Here is a 17,588-nt window from a genome sequence, read left to right as displayed (position 1 = left end):
TAAAATAACAATCACTGCTATACTAATTTGTACTACGAACTAAATATTAAACAAATAACATTATCACATTGATTTATTTTAAAAGTTTTTGCTTTGTCTAATAACTAAAATTTATTTAAAGTTAGGTTAACATATATATGTAAATAAATAAATAAGGTATCGTAGTATACTAAGAATAATGTACCTAGATATATCATTAACATTTAAGAAAAATAACACTGATATAATACGGAATTATAAGCTTTGGAAGAAGCACGTTGACACGGTTTAATTACCTATCAAAGTCGCTTAATTTTATAGAGGTTTCACATAAATCTCTGAACTGAAATGTCCTAAGATCATGCTACTCAGGTTCACATGGAATTTTGTGAAGAGAAGTGCAGTATTGACACTATTTAGCATTACCATTACATGTCAATTTAGTGTATTTAAGAAATTTTCGTACAACCGAATACCTTTATTTGATTACTATAGTATTCTGTGTTGGTGTCATAAATTGGAAGAATAATATTTCGATAATTTAACGTCAGATTTTAATGTTTTATAAATTATATATATTTGGTACAGCTTACTTTATAATAAAAAAAATTTATCATTTCAAAATTAAAACGCCTCTAAAAAGTCATTTCCTTCGAAATTTAACAGTTTTAATTCAAATAAGATTTCATAGCACACAGACAGTCACATAAAAAAACAATAGTGATACATACGCTTGTGTATACGTTTCTAAATTAAACTAAATTGACCGGTTTATTTAACAAAGTACGAGTAATGTTTTCTATTTCACAATATGACTTTTAAAAGGTAGTAATGCCACTCTAGTGCCACTACTTTAAGAACTGTCAATTCAGTTTGGTTAGAGATATGCACATACTTCTGAATTAACGGGTCTTTTCAAAATAGTGATTTCTTCAAAGAAAATAATTCCCATACGAGAGAATAGAATTTTTTTTTTCTTTCATTTTTATAATAAATAATCGAGTGTGTTCTATTTCTATAATAATGTTTATTATACACTAATAATTATATTAAAAAGGTGCAATTATTTAATAGTAATGCGCACTTAGACTAATATAAAAATCTAACCTAAATTTCTGCACCCACAGCCTTCACTCCACTGAGTTATTGAATTTTGAAAAATCGTGGAAATTAATGTTTACATACGTTAGATAAATAACTATCTAACTATGTAGAGTAGAATATATACATAAATATAATTGGCTTTAAAGAAAAAAAAAATGGAACATTCTACAGATAATTAACAAACCCAATTTAATTTTTAATAAACAAAAGTAAGTAGCATTAGAACGTTTGGAAATCTTACTTTTATATGCTTGCCAAATAGTAAAACAAAATTTTAAACCATTGAGATTATTGAGAATGGGACTTCAAACAATTTCCACAGATTTCTTCTACACTGGTTTTCTATTCCAAGTCACGACTATCGATTAATCAACGGGTTTCCAGCAAACTATCGCTCGCATATCGTCCGGTGCTCTTCCAAAGATCCGGTCACCATTGGGGTCAACGTATTGGTTTATTTGGTAGTCCAAAAGAGTTTGGAATCCGAGGACGTCTGTGCCTAATTGCTGTAAATATATTAAAAATCATAAGTTTTAAGTAAGAACATTTTTTTTTACATTTTGTTATGCTGAAATTTCTATTAATTTTTTTAAAGACATAAACGTAGAGTACGCACAATCTTTTTACTGGGCTAATTTTTGATGCGCCTTATACAATGTTTCAGTCGACCTCCCTGGCGCAGTGGTGAACGCTGTGGTCTTTTATGTGGGAGGTTCTGGGTTCAATTCCGCCGGAGACCAATTAAAGATATTTTAGGGTAACCGATGGACGTTGGGATCAAACTTCAAAAGAATCAAGAAACATATTTTTTTTATAGTCTGTATTACCGCTTGTCCAAAACTTTAAATATTGTGTGGAGTAACCTCCACTCTCCAAGCTCAACCATCCCATTTTTGGGGAGAAAAATAAATCTAATTTTTCTTATTTCTTTGATAAGATTAATTATGGTTTTATTAGTTTCATAGTGAGGATGTTTTTTTACGCATTTCTGCCTAACTACCAAGTATCTACCGCTACAGTAAGCTACCGCTATCTATTTTAAATAGATAGCGGTAGCTGGATTACAAAATATTTTCTTCCTTTCCTTTCTCTTCTTTTACCTGCGTCAAAGGGCTTGTATTTGTAGTGAAAACTCCACGGAAATTCTTCTCCCGAGCCACTCTCTCTGTGGCGACCTCTAGAGCCCGAATCGCCAATACATTGTCCCTCGCTGACATTGTAGCATCTGTCGCCATCATAAATGAGTGTAGGATTGCACCTGCAAGCATTGAAATAAATGTATTCATTTTATTTTTCTATTTATATAATCGAAAAGTACAAAAAAGATATATAAGTTCAATTTAAACTGTGTAGAACATAAACTCTTAAGAGTTTTGGCGTTACACCCCGAGCCGTCAACAATCATTGGTCGTGTATAAATAACTAAATGCTAAATTCTAAAATTATATTTATGCTAAACTAAACTAAATTATCATTAAATAATGACAAGTGGCGATAAATAATAAGTACTTAACTAAGATATACAGCAAAATGTGGGTAGGATAAGTACTTAGATAAAAAATATTATAGAATCGCTATTGCAAACAAAATGAAGTAGGCTTTATTTCGGTTAAATATGAGCCTGACAAGAAAGCACAGAGTCCGTCGACGGGTTAGGGAAAGATGCTTGAGCCAGATAAAATCCGATACAGTAATTGTGTAAAGTGGATAAATAATTAAACTAAAAGCTTGTTACGTTCCAGATATTTGATTAAATTGATTAGAATTTTAGTAAATGTGCTAATAATTCATATTTCATGAATAAATAGTTTTAAGGATTTAATTTAATTAGTCATCTTACCCTTTCCTTCAGGCAGCATAGTGTCTCTCACAGAGCCCTCGACGTATTCCAAGAACGTCATAATCTTCGCCAAACCGCCAGATAGCTCGATTTCTGGTTCCTCGCGAGCGTCAAAGTTTAACGCCACTGCTACAGGAGTTCCCGAAGCTGAGAAGAAATAAAATTACAGCTGTTGAAAGACAAAAAGCTGTTGCCTGTTATTTAATGTTCAGCGTGAAACGCCTGAATTTTGTTTCGAGATTTTTCTATGTACATCGAGAGAAGTACACTAAAATAAATATTTAGTTTAAATTTCTTAAACTGTGTTAAAAGTTAGTCTGTTAAAATCTAGCCACCTCAGTTTACTGACATGGGTGTTTCACACCAAAATTCAAAAAAAACAGTTCAAGTAGGCAAACTGGGCCTACTTGAACTGTTTTTTTTTGAATTTTGGTTCTATATTAAGCACTTTTGAAACGCCAAGTCAGTCTGTTTGTAATGACTACCACCGGTTCCGTTCAGATTCTACCGAGAAGAGCCAGCAAGGAACTCAGCAGTTTGCTCTTTTTCAACACCATGTTCCAAAAAAGCAGGAGAATCTGTACGGTGTAATTTATAATTTCTTCAATCTTTATACTTCACACCAAACAGATCTTTGACAATTTACCCTCTCAGTTCAACAACTAACTTACCATTGTCAAGTCAACTTTCCCGAGGATGCTCCGGTTTCTGAGGGAATCGTGCATAGAGATTACCTAGATTGCCGAAGATCTGCTTAGTGTGGAGTATAAAGATTGAAGAAATTATAAATTACACCGTACAGATTCTCCTGCTTATCGTGGACTATAGCAAATTAAGGTTATTTTTTGTTATACGTAATGGAATTCCGCAAAGTAACGCCTGCTTCTATTTAACATTTATTTTATACTTACAGTCTTCTAAGACGACACTGAGATCAGCCGCCAGTAGTGGCTCCCAGCATTCATCGATGCAGTGCGCGTAGTCACGTACGGCTATTTCGTGTTTCAGGAACTGCTCTAACTCCGCTTTTTCGTAGAAAGATGAGACGATCATTCTGTTACAAAAAAAAGTTGCTAGTGTGTGTTCTTACGATTTTGTTTCTTCGCGGTAGTAAAATAATAATCCTATGTTGCTGCCAGTAGATACCTATACTTTTTTTCACTATAAGTTAACCCTTGATCTTTTTACTGTTAACTGCAATCTCACCTGAGCAGAATAAATTATAAATAAATAAAACAATATACTGCGACAATACACACATCATGTATATTATAAGTATTTATGTATACTATTCATAAAAAGTATTCATCAGTTTTCTTAATACCCAAAACATAAGCTACGCTTTGGGGGTAGATGGCGATGTGAGCCATCTAGCCCCAAAGTAAGCGTAGCTTGTGATATGGGTACTAACGTAGCCGATGAATATTTTAATACATAAATACTTATAATTTACAGATTAACAACCATACACTGAAATGTTCATCACACTGACATTTTCCAGTTGTGGCAATCGAACCCACGGCTTTGGACTCCGAAAGCAGGGCTGCTGCACACTGCGCCATTCGGCTGTCTAATGAAGAAGAATAATTCATTATACTGCTTTCATTTTTAATGATTGATGGGTTTATTTCATTAGCATCAACGCCCTAAAGAAAGAAGAGAGCGCAACATCCTAAGGTACATTCACTCACTCAATAACTGGATCCTTGTGTTCTGGTCGTACAGCCCGTACTGCGAATTTAGCATCATCACTTTCTCTTGATTCATCTGGATTAGTAGTTAAATGTGATAGGACCTCGCCTAAGTTTGAAGCTCCTAGGAAGTCGCTTATTTCTGAAAGTAATTGTTGGAAATCCAGGTAAGGAAAAGTGGGTATTTTAAATACGAGAACGTGCTACCGCAAAATTATACGAACATATCACACCCCATGTGCACGTCCACAAGGAAAATTCTTCTCCACAATTTTATTCGGAAATAAAATGCTATGTAATTTAATTTTAATTTCAATCGATACAAATATTTCATCATCATCATCATATCAACTTATTATTAGCCCACCACACTTCTCCGGCTACACTACTCCTCCCACAATGAGAAGGGGTTAAGGCCGTAGTCCACCAAACTGTCACTGTGGTGGTGAAATTCTCACACCTTTGAGAACATTATGGAGAACTCTCTGGCATGCAGGTTTCCTCAAGATGTTTTCCTTCACCGTTGAAGCAAGTGCATTTTAATTGCTTAAAAACACGCAAACATTTTGTGAACTCCAAACTGGGGTTGATATTTTGAATGATGTTAGATATTGGTGACAGAAGGACTAATGTATAACTGTATTTAGGCGGCGGTTACAAAAATCATAATGATCGCATCTAATGTGCAAGTTCGCATTTGCAAAACCCAATTCCCGTTTCTAGCACTGCACCTGATACCTTAGACTTGACTACATACAATCAAGACAGGATTTTATTAAACAAAGTATCATCCTACGATTCAATAGAGGTCTACAAGAATCATAATATTGAATAAGTATATATATTTCGTTGCAGAACTTACCAATGAAGTATCCCTTATCCCTCAGCCTAGTAATAGTGTAAATCGAGTTAAGAGAATTGCCTCCTAACTCGTAAAACCCAGCTTTCACGGACAGAACTCCTCGCGCCGCCCTACCAAGGACTTCGCCAACAGTTTCAAACAGAATGCGCGCGACTTCGTGATCCTTTGGACTAACTCCTGAGTAGTCTATGTCTATAGGTATTGCGTCATCATCTGTAAAATGACATGAGATGGTGAAACTAAAATATCCATAGCTGCGATATAAAAGCAAAAGCATAGACATAATAAAACTTTTTATAATTTTTATTAAAGTGTTTTTACCTAAATGTCGAGAAAATATCAAAGTTATATATTTTTAAAATATAGTAAATATGTATGTTATATAAGTTTTTTTAAATATTTTTTTAATTGCATATAAAAGTTTAGAAACCGTCAGTATTAAAACCTACGACTCGCTCTCGGCAAGCGCGACCTGAGCGCTTTACGAACTAAAATACGGTTCTCATGTCATAAATATAACTTTTCCTTTAGAGTTCAGCCCTAAAGGCTGACTATGGCTCATATAGAATTCCGGAGCCCGGAGTTCTACATGAGCTAACTAACTGAATAAAAAAAAATCGTGTTGTGTCCATTTATTGTCGCGTAGAATGGATTAAGCAATAGAGATTATATTACTTTTGTTAGTAACCACGTGCGTTCCGAGTGCGTCAAGCGATGCTGGCCACTTTGGCAGGATGTCTTGTGTGAAAAAACTAATCGTCGCGTCATCGGAAAACAAAAGAGAGGGCGGTCTTTTTGAGCGTGAGGTGGATCTCGAACCGAATAGACCATTCCGGACTTTGCTTAATCTATTTACTGTACCTACTACTACGGACTTTGATTTAACACTATCGTTATCCTTAAGAGAATTAGGTAATTGATTTATCCTGAGACGCTGCATGAATAGATAGCTCTTACCATTATTATTCGTGTTTTCATACATTTTCAGCAGTCCTTGTCGATCCACTTTACCGTTCACAAGTAGAGGTATCTTTTCTATTACGGTTACCTAAAAGAAAAAATGCAATGAAATAAAGGCTTAGTATACAACTATACCTACAGGTGTGTCGTAAATAATAAACACCTGCAGATGATTTAACACTTTAAGCCCTTAGTATATGCAAACAAAAAAAAAACTTAATTAGGTATTAAATGTATATATAACACTAGTGAATTATGAGATTTGGGGAGAGTTTTTAAGTTTAAGTTTAAAAATCATCCAAGTGAAGCATCCTTAACTGAAATTTTTTGCATAATCCTTTAGGTAACGATTAGACTGCATTAAAGTTTTTTTGAATACCGTGCAATTAGGTACGAGTACGTGCGAGTATATGTAATATGTTTAGTAGTCAGTTAGTCGGTGCTCTTTATTTTTATCCTCATTTTTGTTATGTTGAGGTGACAAATAAAAACAAAAAAATACACAACCAAAACACTACTAAATAATAGATCATATTTCCACTTACCACCCGCGGTGCTGACGTACACTAATATTATATTAATACAATTGGGGTTATCAACCCAAAAATTACCTGCGGTATCATGTACTGAGTAAGGGAGTTCTTAAGTGAAGCTTCTATATGGTGACCAGCCAGCCTGGCATCTGGCTGCACGGTAACGAAAGCAAGGATTTCTGGATTGCCCGAGGTTAGACCGTAGCAGAGGACGACACCTGTGTATCAAATTGAATATCAAAATTCATTTATTTTAAGTAGGCCTGGTTTATAAGCACTTTTGAAACATCAAGTCAGTCTGTTTGTATTGACTCTACCACCTTTTTGGAAGGTAGATTCCGATTCGATTCGAGATGAGCCGGCAAGAAACTCAGCAATATCATATGTATATTTTGGTAATAAATATCTTAAGGAAGCTTGTGGAAATAAGTGGAATTCGAACCCGAGGTGTATGGTAGAGAAAAACGCTTAAAAGACATGAGGACGAGTTTTTGATACAACTTGTTAAAGATCAATGAAGCTTAATGAAGCTTCTGACTTTTTTCTCTTCTTTTTATTCCACTACAAGTAAGCCATTGACTGCAATCTTAATCTATCTGCTGTTTACTGAGATTGCAGTCTAAGATGTTAGGGGTATGGTAGTTATATTAAATACATACGAAGACACAGACAAAAGAATATAAAGTGTCTATGCTTAAAGCAATACCTTTTTCAACACCATGCACACTGTTGACAGCGCGTTCAACTTCCAACAGATCGACCCGATGTCCCCTAATTTTGATTTGAGAATCTGTTCTTCCAGCAAAAAGAACCATTCCTTTTTCGAGGATGCCGAAGTCTCCCGTGCGATATAAACGGCTGAAATCTGAAGACGAAAATAATAAGATTCTTTATTTTACATAAGTATCACGGAAGCAATCTTAATCGGAAGCATTATAGAACATAACATATAAAAGCATAAAATATATATTTTTTATGTTTTTATTTCACTACAATAGCCTCTCTCCATTGCAATCATAACTCATGTTAAGTGATTACAAAATCCTAGATGGTATTGAGCGAACTTGTTAGAGGCATAGGAGATAAATAAAACAAACCCAAACGCCTTATGGGTTTCTACGCAACATTGTACCTGAACGCTAAATAGCATAACGGCATGTCTTTGTCGGCATGTCTTTGTCAAAATTCAAAATTCATTTATTTCAAGTAGGCCTAATATAAGCACTTTTGAAACGTCAAGTATGCATGTTTGTGAACCGGTCGGCCGTTTACCGGCTCCTTTGTAAAAAAAATCCGGACTATAAGACTACCTATAGGAGTTTTAGGTACTCTATAATCCGGAAAATTCGATAGTTTGACACTGCGCTGCAAAACGTTTGTCGGATTATCGGGGCTCCATTAAAGTACAAATTTTTCACCCGACCATCTATATATATAAAAGAGAAAGTGTGTGGGTATGTTCCGTATAGGCTCCGAAACGGCTGGACCGATTTCAATGAAACTTTCAGGGAATCTCCGGTTTGACCTGGCGAGTAATCCTGTAAAGCTTGGTGACGATCGGAGCACTCCTATTTTTGAACTGTCAAATACAGCTTTTATTTACTATGATGATATTCTATTGTTGGGTGTAGATAATGATCTTCACCCGCTCGAGAAGAGAATAGAAGAGAATGAATACGGAGAGAAATAAATGATTTAATATATAATGAGACTTAAATTAAAAATTTAATGATGTAAGTTTTATTGTTTTATTAAAATAAAGCAAAATCTAGCCCTGCGAAGCGGGCTGGGTACGCTAGTTTATAATAAAAATGAAGAATAATATCTTACCAGGATGTGCAGCGTGTGGGTTGTCGCAGAACTTTTCCGGTGCCTGTCCTCCTACGTAACCTCTCGCCAAATTTCTACCAGCCACCCATACTTCACCAGGTTCAGATTCCCGAGAGGGATTCATTTCTTCGTCCAGAAGGTAAACTGCGCAGTTGTCTAAAGGTGCACCTATGAAATAAAGGATTTCTTTATGCCTTTCTTCCGAAGGAATTGCATGAAGGAATGTTTTTTATTGTTGATAACCAATTTTAATTTCAAAGCAATTTCTTAAGTTATATTTTCAAGGCCGATATTGTCGAGAACATTATCAATATATTATAATTTAAAGCTTCTGTGTCAGCTGCTTCATGTATTTGTAAACATTTTAATTGTTGAAGTAAAACTTCTTTAGGCGCGACGAGGCGAGGGAGTAAATCAGATTTTATTTTTGACGGAAGTAACGCGTACTAGTGTCTGTGGAGTTTCCGCTATTTAAAAATAATTATTTGGATTGGTCGTAAGTATATGTCATATACTTCACGTTTCTTGACTATGCGCCAGCTAGTGGAAAATATTTATTTCCAATATTTTCAAACGGATCAATTGTGAATAGTATAGTAAATATACTTGTATATTTATTACTTTTGTAATAAATAAATTATTAGTAAATTTTCTGATGATTGCGGCATTCTATTATATTCAATGACAAGGTTATATTGACATGTGCTGATCTAACCTTCAATTTTCTACTCTCAATTATTCTATTTAACAAATGAAAATATTTATAAAATGTGAAAATGATATTAATGAATTTAAAATTATAATATTAATCAATAAATAATAATAAAAGAAAAAATCAAGTACATGATAACAACTTGACCTGTAAATAACGTAAATATTCATTTTTCTATTTTTAAACTTTTTATTTTTTCTTCAATCGCGCGTAAAGGTTACACGCACACACTTTTTTGTTTTCATAAAGGTGTCTTGCATATATAATTATAACATATAATTAAAAACTTACCTATTGGTATGGAAGGGAACATATCCAACTGTCCAACTTTTTCAATCACGAAATATGTCACGTCTCCCATAACTTCAGTGCTACCGTAGAAGTTGGCCAGTTTATAGCCATTCTGGTCATTGAAGTATTGAAAGAATTGAGACGCTAGGTCCTTGCCAAGTGTCTCGCCGGAACAGATCCAGACCTTAAGGCATTGTAGAGGCCTTTCAGAAGGAGTGAGGGAGAGGTACATTAGAATTGAACGGAGGAGAGTTGGTACGAGCACCAGACGTTTGATCTGAAAGATAAAGCAACATAATGATTAAAATTTTCTAGCTCGTCCGTGTCTGCCACGGGACATACGGACGTGCATCTAGCGACTATACCAAATGTACACTATAATAAATGTACTCTATAATGGAGAGTGTTCCGAAGAGTTGTTTGCGTTGATACTTCCTTCGCTGTTCTCTGACCGCACCTCACGCCGTAGAGATAAATTCCACCCTCATCATCTGGATGCCTGGTATTCTTCTACTGTTCGAATTACTAGATCATTTCTACCGCGTACTTGCAAATTATGGAACAATCTCCCATCTGATGTGTTTCCTCAAAAATACAATCTAGGGTTATTCAAGGGGCGGATAAACAAATTCCTTAAAAGCCGGCAACGCATCGGTAGCTCCTCTGGTGCTGCAGATGTTTATGGGCGGCGGTGATCACTTATCATCAGGCGACCCACTTGTTCGTTTGCCCGCTATTAATATTTATATAAAAAAATGTTGTTGTTTGCAATGCAAAATTTCTATTATTTATTGATTTAGCAATTGTACATTGTAAACTGAACATGTTCTGAGTATCACTCCCCGCGGGAGTCGTTCGAGGCGACTAAGGGAATATAATTGAGAAGGGGCAGCAGAACCCTCTGTGCTACTATACCATCTACTGCGATCACCAACTCGTCAGCCCAGCGTGATGATTATGGAAACAAGCAGTGGACTAATTGGACTAATATAGACTATTGATGATGACTTGTGTCGTGGTGTATAAAGATTCAAGGAATAATTGCATTTCGTAGATTTGCCTGGTTTTTAGCATGGCTGATTATAGTAAATTTAGCTTAAATATTTCATCATCATCGTAATCATCATGGCATTTAATGGACGAAGGATATGGGCCTTTTATAGGAATTTCAAAATCTTCCACGGTCTTGTACCGCTTGCACTGAGAACATTTGCTTCTACTTATTTTATATTCAAAATATAAGCCAACCTTACCTGGTATTCAGCCAAAACTCGCACCAATTTCTGTGGGTCCCTTGTCGTTTCTCTCGACAATATCAGGAGGGATCTTCCATGCAGCAACGGCCCCCAGATCTCGCACACAGAGTCGACAAACGTGAGAGCAGTTTTCCATACACACGTGTTTTCTGTGTCCGTGTACGGAAAGGTTCGGAATTGCCACCAGAGGCGGTTGCAAATCGCTGAATATGGGAGACGTACTCCTGGAAAAGAATTACGAAATTTTAGTCCCTCCATCCGCCCGCCCGTTCGTCGGCCTATCAAGATGATAAAGCCAGCTAAAGGACAGCTGTAACTCTCTTGGACAGTGGAAACAGTAATAGAGCTTTTCATGACAGAGCTAGTCCGGCGGAGTTCTATCGTCATGCTTATGTCTGTCACAAAACAAGTGCATGAGGCTTAACACCCATACTCCAGGTTGATGAATACACGGTGGCACTTTGTAGGATGTATTACTTGCGTGCCCTGTGAAGTGTTGCTCTGTTTATAGGCGATGGGTTATCATTAGGTGGATCCAGTGGCGTGCACTCCATACATGCACAAAAGCAGTGCCTACCCTAACATTGATATATAACACGAAGAGGATGAGAATTTGTGCCGTTTTATGCAATTTTCCTGGTGTATGCATACCCTGGTAAGAAACCCAATGCACGCAACTGGGTGGGTTATCGGTTTGGGCCGTCAATTATTACTACAAAAAAGGTCTATTCTTATAACGCGAGGTCTTCCACCAAGGAGAACCACTAATTATTGCGTTGCTGAACTTAAAACATTTAAGAACAAACCTTTAGAAAATCCGCTTACTTACCTGTATCCCATTTAAAATCAAACTTTATAGCAATAATTTGATTATGAGTTTATTGAAGTCAGTTTTATTTCGATTTAAAAAACAATACTTAAAATTATTTAACACCAGTATCTAAATTCTTAAGTGCGTCCTTTGCGAGATCATAAAATAAGCCAGTAAATATGACTCTAAAGATAATGGAAACCCTTGAAGGAGGAATTGTATCCAATAATTTATATCATGATAGTTTATATTACTCATGACCTTAGAAATTAATCTACGTCGATCGGTTAAGATCTAGGTATACATCCTTAGTAAAAACATTTACGTTTTTGAAGATCCTACTGATGTAAAAAGCACTTACGACCGGACAGCGCATTAGTATTTATGCAAATATGATTCAAACGCCTCAATAGATGATTGGCTAAAGGAGTAGGTCTGAATGATCCTAGGGTCTAGAGTAATCTTATTTAGATATAAGACGTGACTAATGTTCTTTGAGGAAGGGTTGATCTGGGAAAGACTTTGACTCCCTTCCATAAAAACTGCTTTTGATCCCTAACCTGCACCTCTAACTCATCATCATCATCATCACTTCAACCGATTGAAGTCCACTGCTGGACATAGGTCTTTTGTAGAGAGTTCCAAAATCCACGGTCCTGGGCCGCTTGCTTCCAGCGGCTCCCAGCGACTCGTTTGATGTCGTCTGTCCACCTTGTTGTGGGCCGACCAACACTGAGTTGACCTGTGCGGGGTCGCCATAAAAATAAATAAATAAATATACTACGACAATACACACATCGCCATCTAGCCGCAAAGTAAGCGTAGCTTGTGTTATGGGTACTGAGATAGCTGATGAATATTTTTATGAATATAATACACATAAATACTTATAATATACAGCTAAACACCCAGACAATAAAAAACAATCATGTTCATCACACAAACATTATCCAGTTGTGGGAATCGAACCCACGGCCTAGGACTCAGAAAGTAGGGTCGCTGCCCACTGCGCCAATCGGCCGTCAAATTCCAACACCTGTAACTATTCGGCCCTATTTGCATTTTAAGCAATTAAATATCACGTGTTTTGAAGGTGGAGGAAACATTATGAGGAAGCCTGCATATCTGAGAGTGAGTATGAGTGACTATTTTAAATGGCGTGGGAACTCTTATGAGGAAACCTGCATATCTGAGAGTGAGTATGACTGACTATTTTAAATGGCGTGGGAACTCTACCAACTGGGCTTGACTAGCGACTTGGACTACGGCCTTATCTCAATAAAAAATTTAAAGGTACATCAAATACAGCGTCCAAGAAGATTTATTTATAATGATTTAACCGGCTTTATGATATCATCTCCTGGCACAATTATATAATCAGATCCTATTATAACTATTATAATCATAATGGCATGTTAATGAGTGCACATTAATTCACATACGTCAATCAGCTAGTATACTTTGATAGATGTATGCATGCGATTGTTGAATGCAAGTTGAAGTACTTATTATGTTACATATTCTGAGTTACTACGTATAAAAATGTTACGAAGATAATTAATAAAATACCAAATATAACGTTTCAAACCGTGGTTTCTAGAAAGGTGCTTCTACCTACTCACTAATAGGTATTCGTAACTTTAAATAACATATTTAATTATGTTGAAAAATGTTACGAAGATCTATTACTGTAGATAATTAATAAAATACCAAATATAATGTTTCAAACCTCGGTTTCTAGAAAGGTGCTTCTAAGTTTAAATAACATATTTTAATATGTTTATGTAAAATTAGGATAACTGTTAATTGTAGCAAACCGATAGGGAAATTTAACATATAATGCAAAAAAAAAAAAAAATTTTTTTGTTTGTTTGTTTGGCTAATGGCCTTTCAATGATCGTCGCTTACGAAGGCCTCATAAGAAGGCTCAGAGTCACTCAGCGGGTGATGGAAAGAGCTACGCAATGAGTATCACTGCGTGATGTTACGGTTTTAAGTTGACGAATTTAGTTTTCGCCCTCACTTCTATGTCATATTTTACATGTAATATACTCATCAAAATAAATATTTGGCTATGACTTTCAACGAATCAGAAATAAGGAGATACGGGAAAGCAGCTAAAGCGTTACCGATATATCTCAGCGGGGTCGCGAAGCTGAATTGGTAATGAGCGGGTCATATAGCTCGGAGAACCGATGGACGTTGGGGTCCTAAGGTGCAATGGCAACCCCGCATCGGTAAATGCAGCGTAATTCCCAACGAGGTGGAGAGAAGACATCGAGCGAGTCGCTGGCCGCTGGAAAAAAGCGGCCCGGAACCGTAGATTTCGGAAATCCTTACAAAAGACCTATCCAGTAGTAAACGTATATTGGTTCAATTGATAATGATGATTGATCATGATGGGCTATTTATTTGTTTTTTATATTCGTTATTTTAATAATCCCTCGGTTACTGTTTCTGGACGAATAGTATCGTCGTAGCAACTAGGATCCTACATAAATCATACATATTAGACACTGCCGATCGGTGCACTCTTTTAAACACAATGTAAAGGAGCATTATCTATCGTTGTCATAGTATATTTATCACTGTTTACTTATTATAGATATATATTTATATTTATATTATATAAATATTTATTATATAATTTTTATGTATATTCAAATATAATTGTATTAGTATGTAGAATTTTGTTATTATTTAGATATATTAAATATACTTAGTAGTTATGAAGTATATTGTACCTTTATTTGACTTATACCACAATTAAATCTTCTTACTCACATCCTGGGGTAGCTGGAAGAGATCTCTTATAGAGATAAGCTTTCCTTTGTACACTTCATGTATCTTATGTTCACAATCACAATTTATGGTACATAAATAATAAATAAATAAATATATAAATAAATCATACGCTGACTACGCAAAAAAGCAAATTAAATGAAAACATAATATTAAGAGAGAATAAAAAGAAAGTATAACTTATTGTACACGAAGAAACACACATAACAACGACATAAAACGCATTAAACTTAAGTTAACATATTAATGATAATCAAAGCCAGACAGGTACCTACCTTTTGGTATTCCTGTACTGCCAGAAGTATATAAAACTATGGCAATCGAATCAGCGTCCATTTTAACAAGGACTTCATCATCGTTAGGCCGGTCTGCTGGTAGAGCACTGGCTTCCAACGATAGCTCCTCGAAGGATACCGCTGGAACTCCGCTACCGGCAAACATGGATGGGTTTGCTGAAACCATAATACCACGTTACTATTAAGCCAAAATAGAAATTTGGTTGTAGTCTTCTTGCAGTTGATATAACCGCATTGGATCTCACATAAAGTTAACTAGAGATTTAAGGAAAACTAACCATAGTCTTTGATGCACACGGGTTGAGGTTCCAATGAAATTTTAAAATTGCCATCGTTGATCCGGCTAGATTTTTGACACTAACGTTCGGTCAATAACGTAAGTGAGTACTAGATATGTAATATCCATACAAAATCAAAAAGAAACAGTATGCGTTCTGTTCTTTATAATTATTATCATCGGACAGGTATGTGTTTAAAAATAACAAGTTTAATTATAATGTGTCTTAATGTGTATGTTCTTACTTCAAAGTAGAAAATCCGTCACTTTCATTGATGTATAGTGTATACTAATAAACGTTTTATTTTTGACGCATATACTCGTATATACGTTTATTGATCAAAGCTAACATTTGATAATAAAATAACCATCTGCATGCATTAAAGTAGCGTGGGCCTATCATCTTCATTGGTCTGTTCACCTAACTGTGGCATTTTAATATGCATGAGGGTGATAAAGAATATAAAGTATAATTATGAACATTTGTGATTTTAAAATTGACGGTCTTACTCGTTTGTTTGGGTCTGTTTAATCAGTTCAAAAACTTAGTTTTAATTACAAAAGAAGGAAAATGGAAAAGAGGGGATACTGGTTAATAATTTATTTATGGTTTATCCTGTATAATAAGATTCTAATACGAATGAGGAAAGATTGAACGCCAGATGAGATAGCTAACATCAACGGAAATTAAACCTAAGTTTAAATTACCACAAGTCCTTTAACAAAGTTTGTGAAGGAAATTGCTCTCAGTTATAAGATGTTTGTCTTTTCTGATTGTGTGCATTATTTAATTTTAAAAACTCTAAGCATTTTGAAAAGATTTCTCAGTTTATTATTATTAGCTCACCTTTTATTACGATCCTCATAGACCGGTTACGATTTTTTTTTTAATTCTTGATGATTTATAAGTTAGTTATTGAATATGTTTTTAACATCACTTGTAGGGAATATCAGTATAAACTAAAAAAACATCATTACATCAATTAATCAGTAATGTCCATATATTTTTTTTCATAAATAACTGAAAAAAGGGAGTTAAAATTTTCGTAAGAATTATCTTTGTAATTTTTTTCTATCAATTTACAAAATTGTCTAAAGTGAACAAAAATGAAGTCAGAAATATGGTCACTAATAACATATCTATTTTCGTTGCAGAAATCGCTAAAGATTTTTATTAATAGTTTCAAACTTTCTACCGAAGTTTGCAATAGGTAGCATCTTAATCCAACACTTACCAGTGTCGTCGTATATGATGAGTGATGGCTCAGCGTCTTTTAGGATGTGCGTTATCCTGCCTTGCGGGAAACTCGGCTCCATCGGTACGTACGCTGCACCAGCTTTCCATGTCGACAAGAGGGCTATGACTGTGCTGTAAAAAAATGTTAATTTTGGTCAGTATCTCGATGGAGAGATGAATCTGTGATCGCTATGCAGGGTTCATCTGATAACTGTCAAATTTATTGTGTAACTTTGTCGAATTAGCACTGCATCCCGGTAATGGAAACTAAAGAGGAATGTAATGCAGTTTTGACAGGTAATTTCTATCTATCGATTGTTTAGATTAGTGATTATGTAGGCGCAGCAACGCAGGATTGTGGTGATGGCAGATCAAAACACAAATGTCACTTCCACTTCACTTCCCGCGGGTGTCGAACGAGACGACTAAATGGGAACATAACGGAAAACGGGCAGCAGCCTCCTCTGTGCTACTACTACCACCTACTGCAATAACTCATCCTGTGTGAGAGTGAGAGGCCTTTAGTTCCGCAATGGACTGTTATAAGCTATTGATGATGATGTTTTTGATTACTTTATTTGCCCAGATGCCTCACAAATAGTTGATAAACTAGTAACAAGCAGTGTTATAATTTATATACATTCCGAGTTATTGATACGATTATACGTCGTAAAAGCAATGACGAAGTAGATGTAATGGAAAAGAAACTCATTTACACGAGTTACAAAACACTTAAGGATTGACATTGCTATAGTAGAACGCAACTATTTTTGTGATTCCTAGAAAACTTAATAGTTATACAACGTGTAAATGAAAACCTAAATAATACTTCACAGGCTATAGTCGTACATTATGTACTGTCTCTGTTGTGTAGTACTTGTAGTTTTTGAGTAAACCACTGCCATAGTTTGTACTGAAAGAAATCCGATACAACCCTAATATCACATGCAGAGTTGAAATCATATTACTCTTGTCACTTCATTAGGTTCGCGTCGCGTAGGTACCGTGCATGTAGGTCTTTTATTTTAAATAGAGTTGTCATAAGTAAACCCTTAAGAATGTTTCGAATTCATTTGTATGGAAAAATAAATATGCTAATGATGTATG

At 35.4% G+C, this 17,588-nt stretch overlaps 1 protein-coding gene across 1 annotated transcript in view; it reads right to left on the bottom strand.

The window, feature by feature from the left end:
- Positions 1–92: 92 nt before the first annotated feature.
- LOC120634269 (linear gramicidin synthase subunit D) overlaps positions 93–17,588 on the bottom strand; it is an 80,827-nt gene continuing 63,331 nt past the window's right edge. Inside the window, exons 4-17 of the mRNA XM_039904758.1 lie at positions 16,480–16,613; positions 14,947–15,123; positions 11,056–11,282; positions 9,803–10,079; positions 8,800–8,967; positions 7,676–7,834; positions 7,048–7,187; positions 6,434–6,524; positions 5,477–5,689; positions 4,615–4,756; positions 3,835–3,977; positions 2,924–3,070; positions 2,184–2,341; positions 93–1,589 (exon numbers count right to left, since the gene is read on the bottom strand). Of these exons, the coding sequence (XP_039760692.1) occupies positions 1,449–1,589; positions 2,184–2,341; positions 2,924–3,070; positions 3,835–3,977; positions 4,615–4,756; positions 5,477–5,689; positions 6,434–6,524; positions 7,048–7,187; positions 7,676–7,834; positions 8,800–8,967; positions 9,803–10,079; positions 11,056–11,282; positions 14,947–15,123; positions 16,480–16,613 (2,317 nt within the window). The 3' untranslated portion in view covers positions 93–1,448. The remainder of the gene's footprint in view (positions 1,590–2,183; positions 2,342–2,923; positions 3,071–3,834; positions 3,978–4,614; positions 4,757–5,476; positions 5,690–6,433; positions 6,525–7,047; positions 7,188–7,675; positions 7,835–8,799; positions 8,968–9,802; positions 10,080–11,055; positions 11,283–14,946; positions 15,124–16,479; positions 16,614–17,588) is intronic.

Source organism: Pararge aegeria, chromosome 23, assembly GCF_905163445.1.
Source record: "Pararge aegeria chromosome 23, ilParAegt1.1, whole genome shotgun sequence".
Classification (NCBI taxonomy): Eukaryota; Metazoa; Arthropoda; class Insecta; order Lepidoptera; family Nymphalidae; genus Pararge; species Pararge aegeria.
Note: the sequence above shows the minus strand (reverse complement) of the source record. Positions and strands in the feature narration are given on the sequence as shown.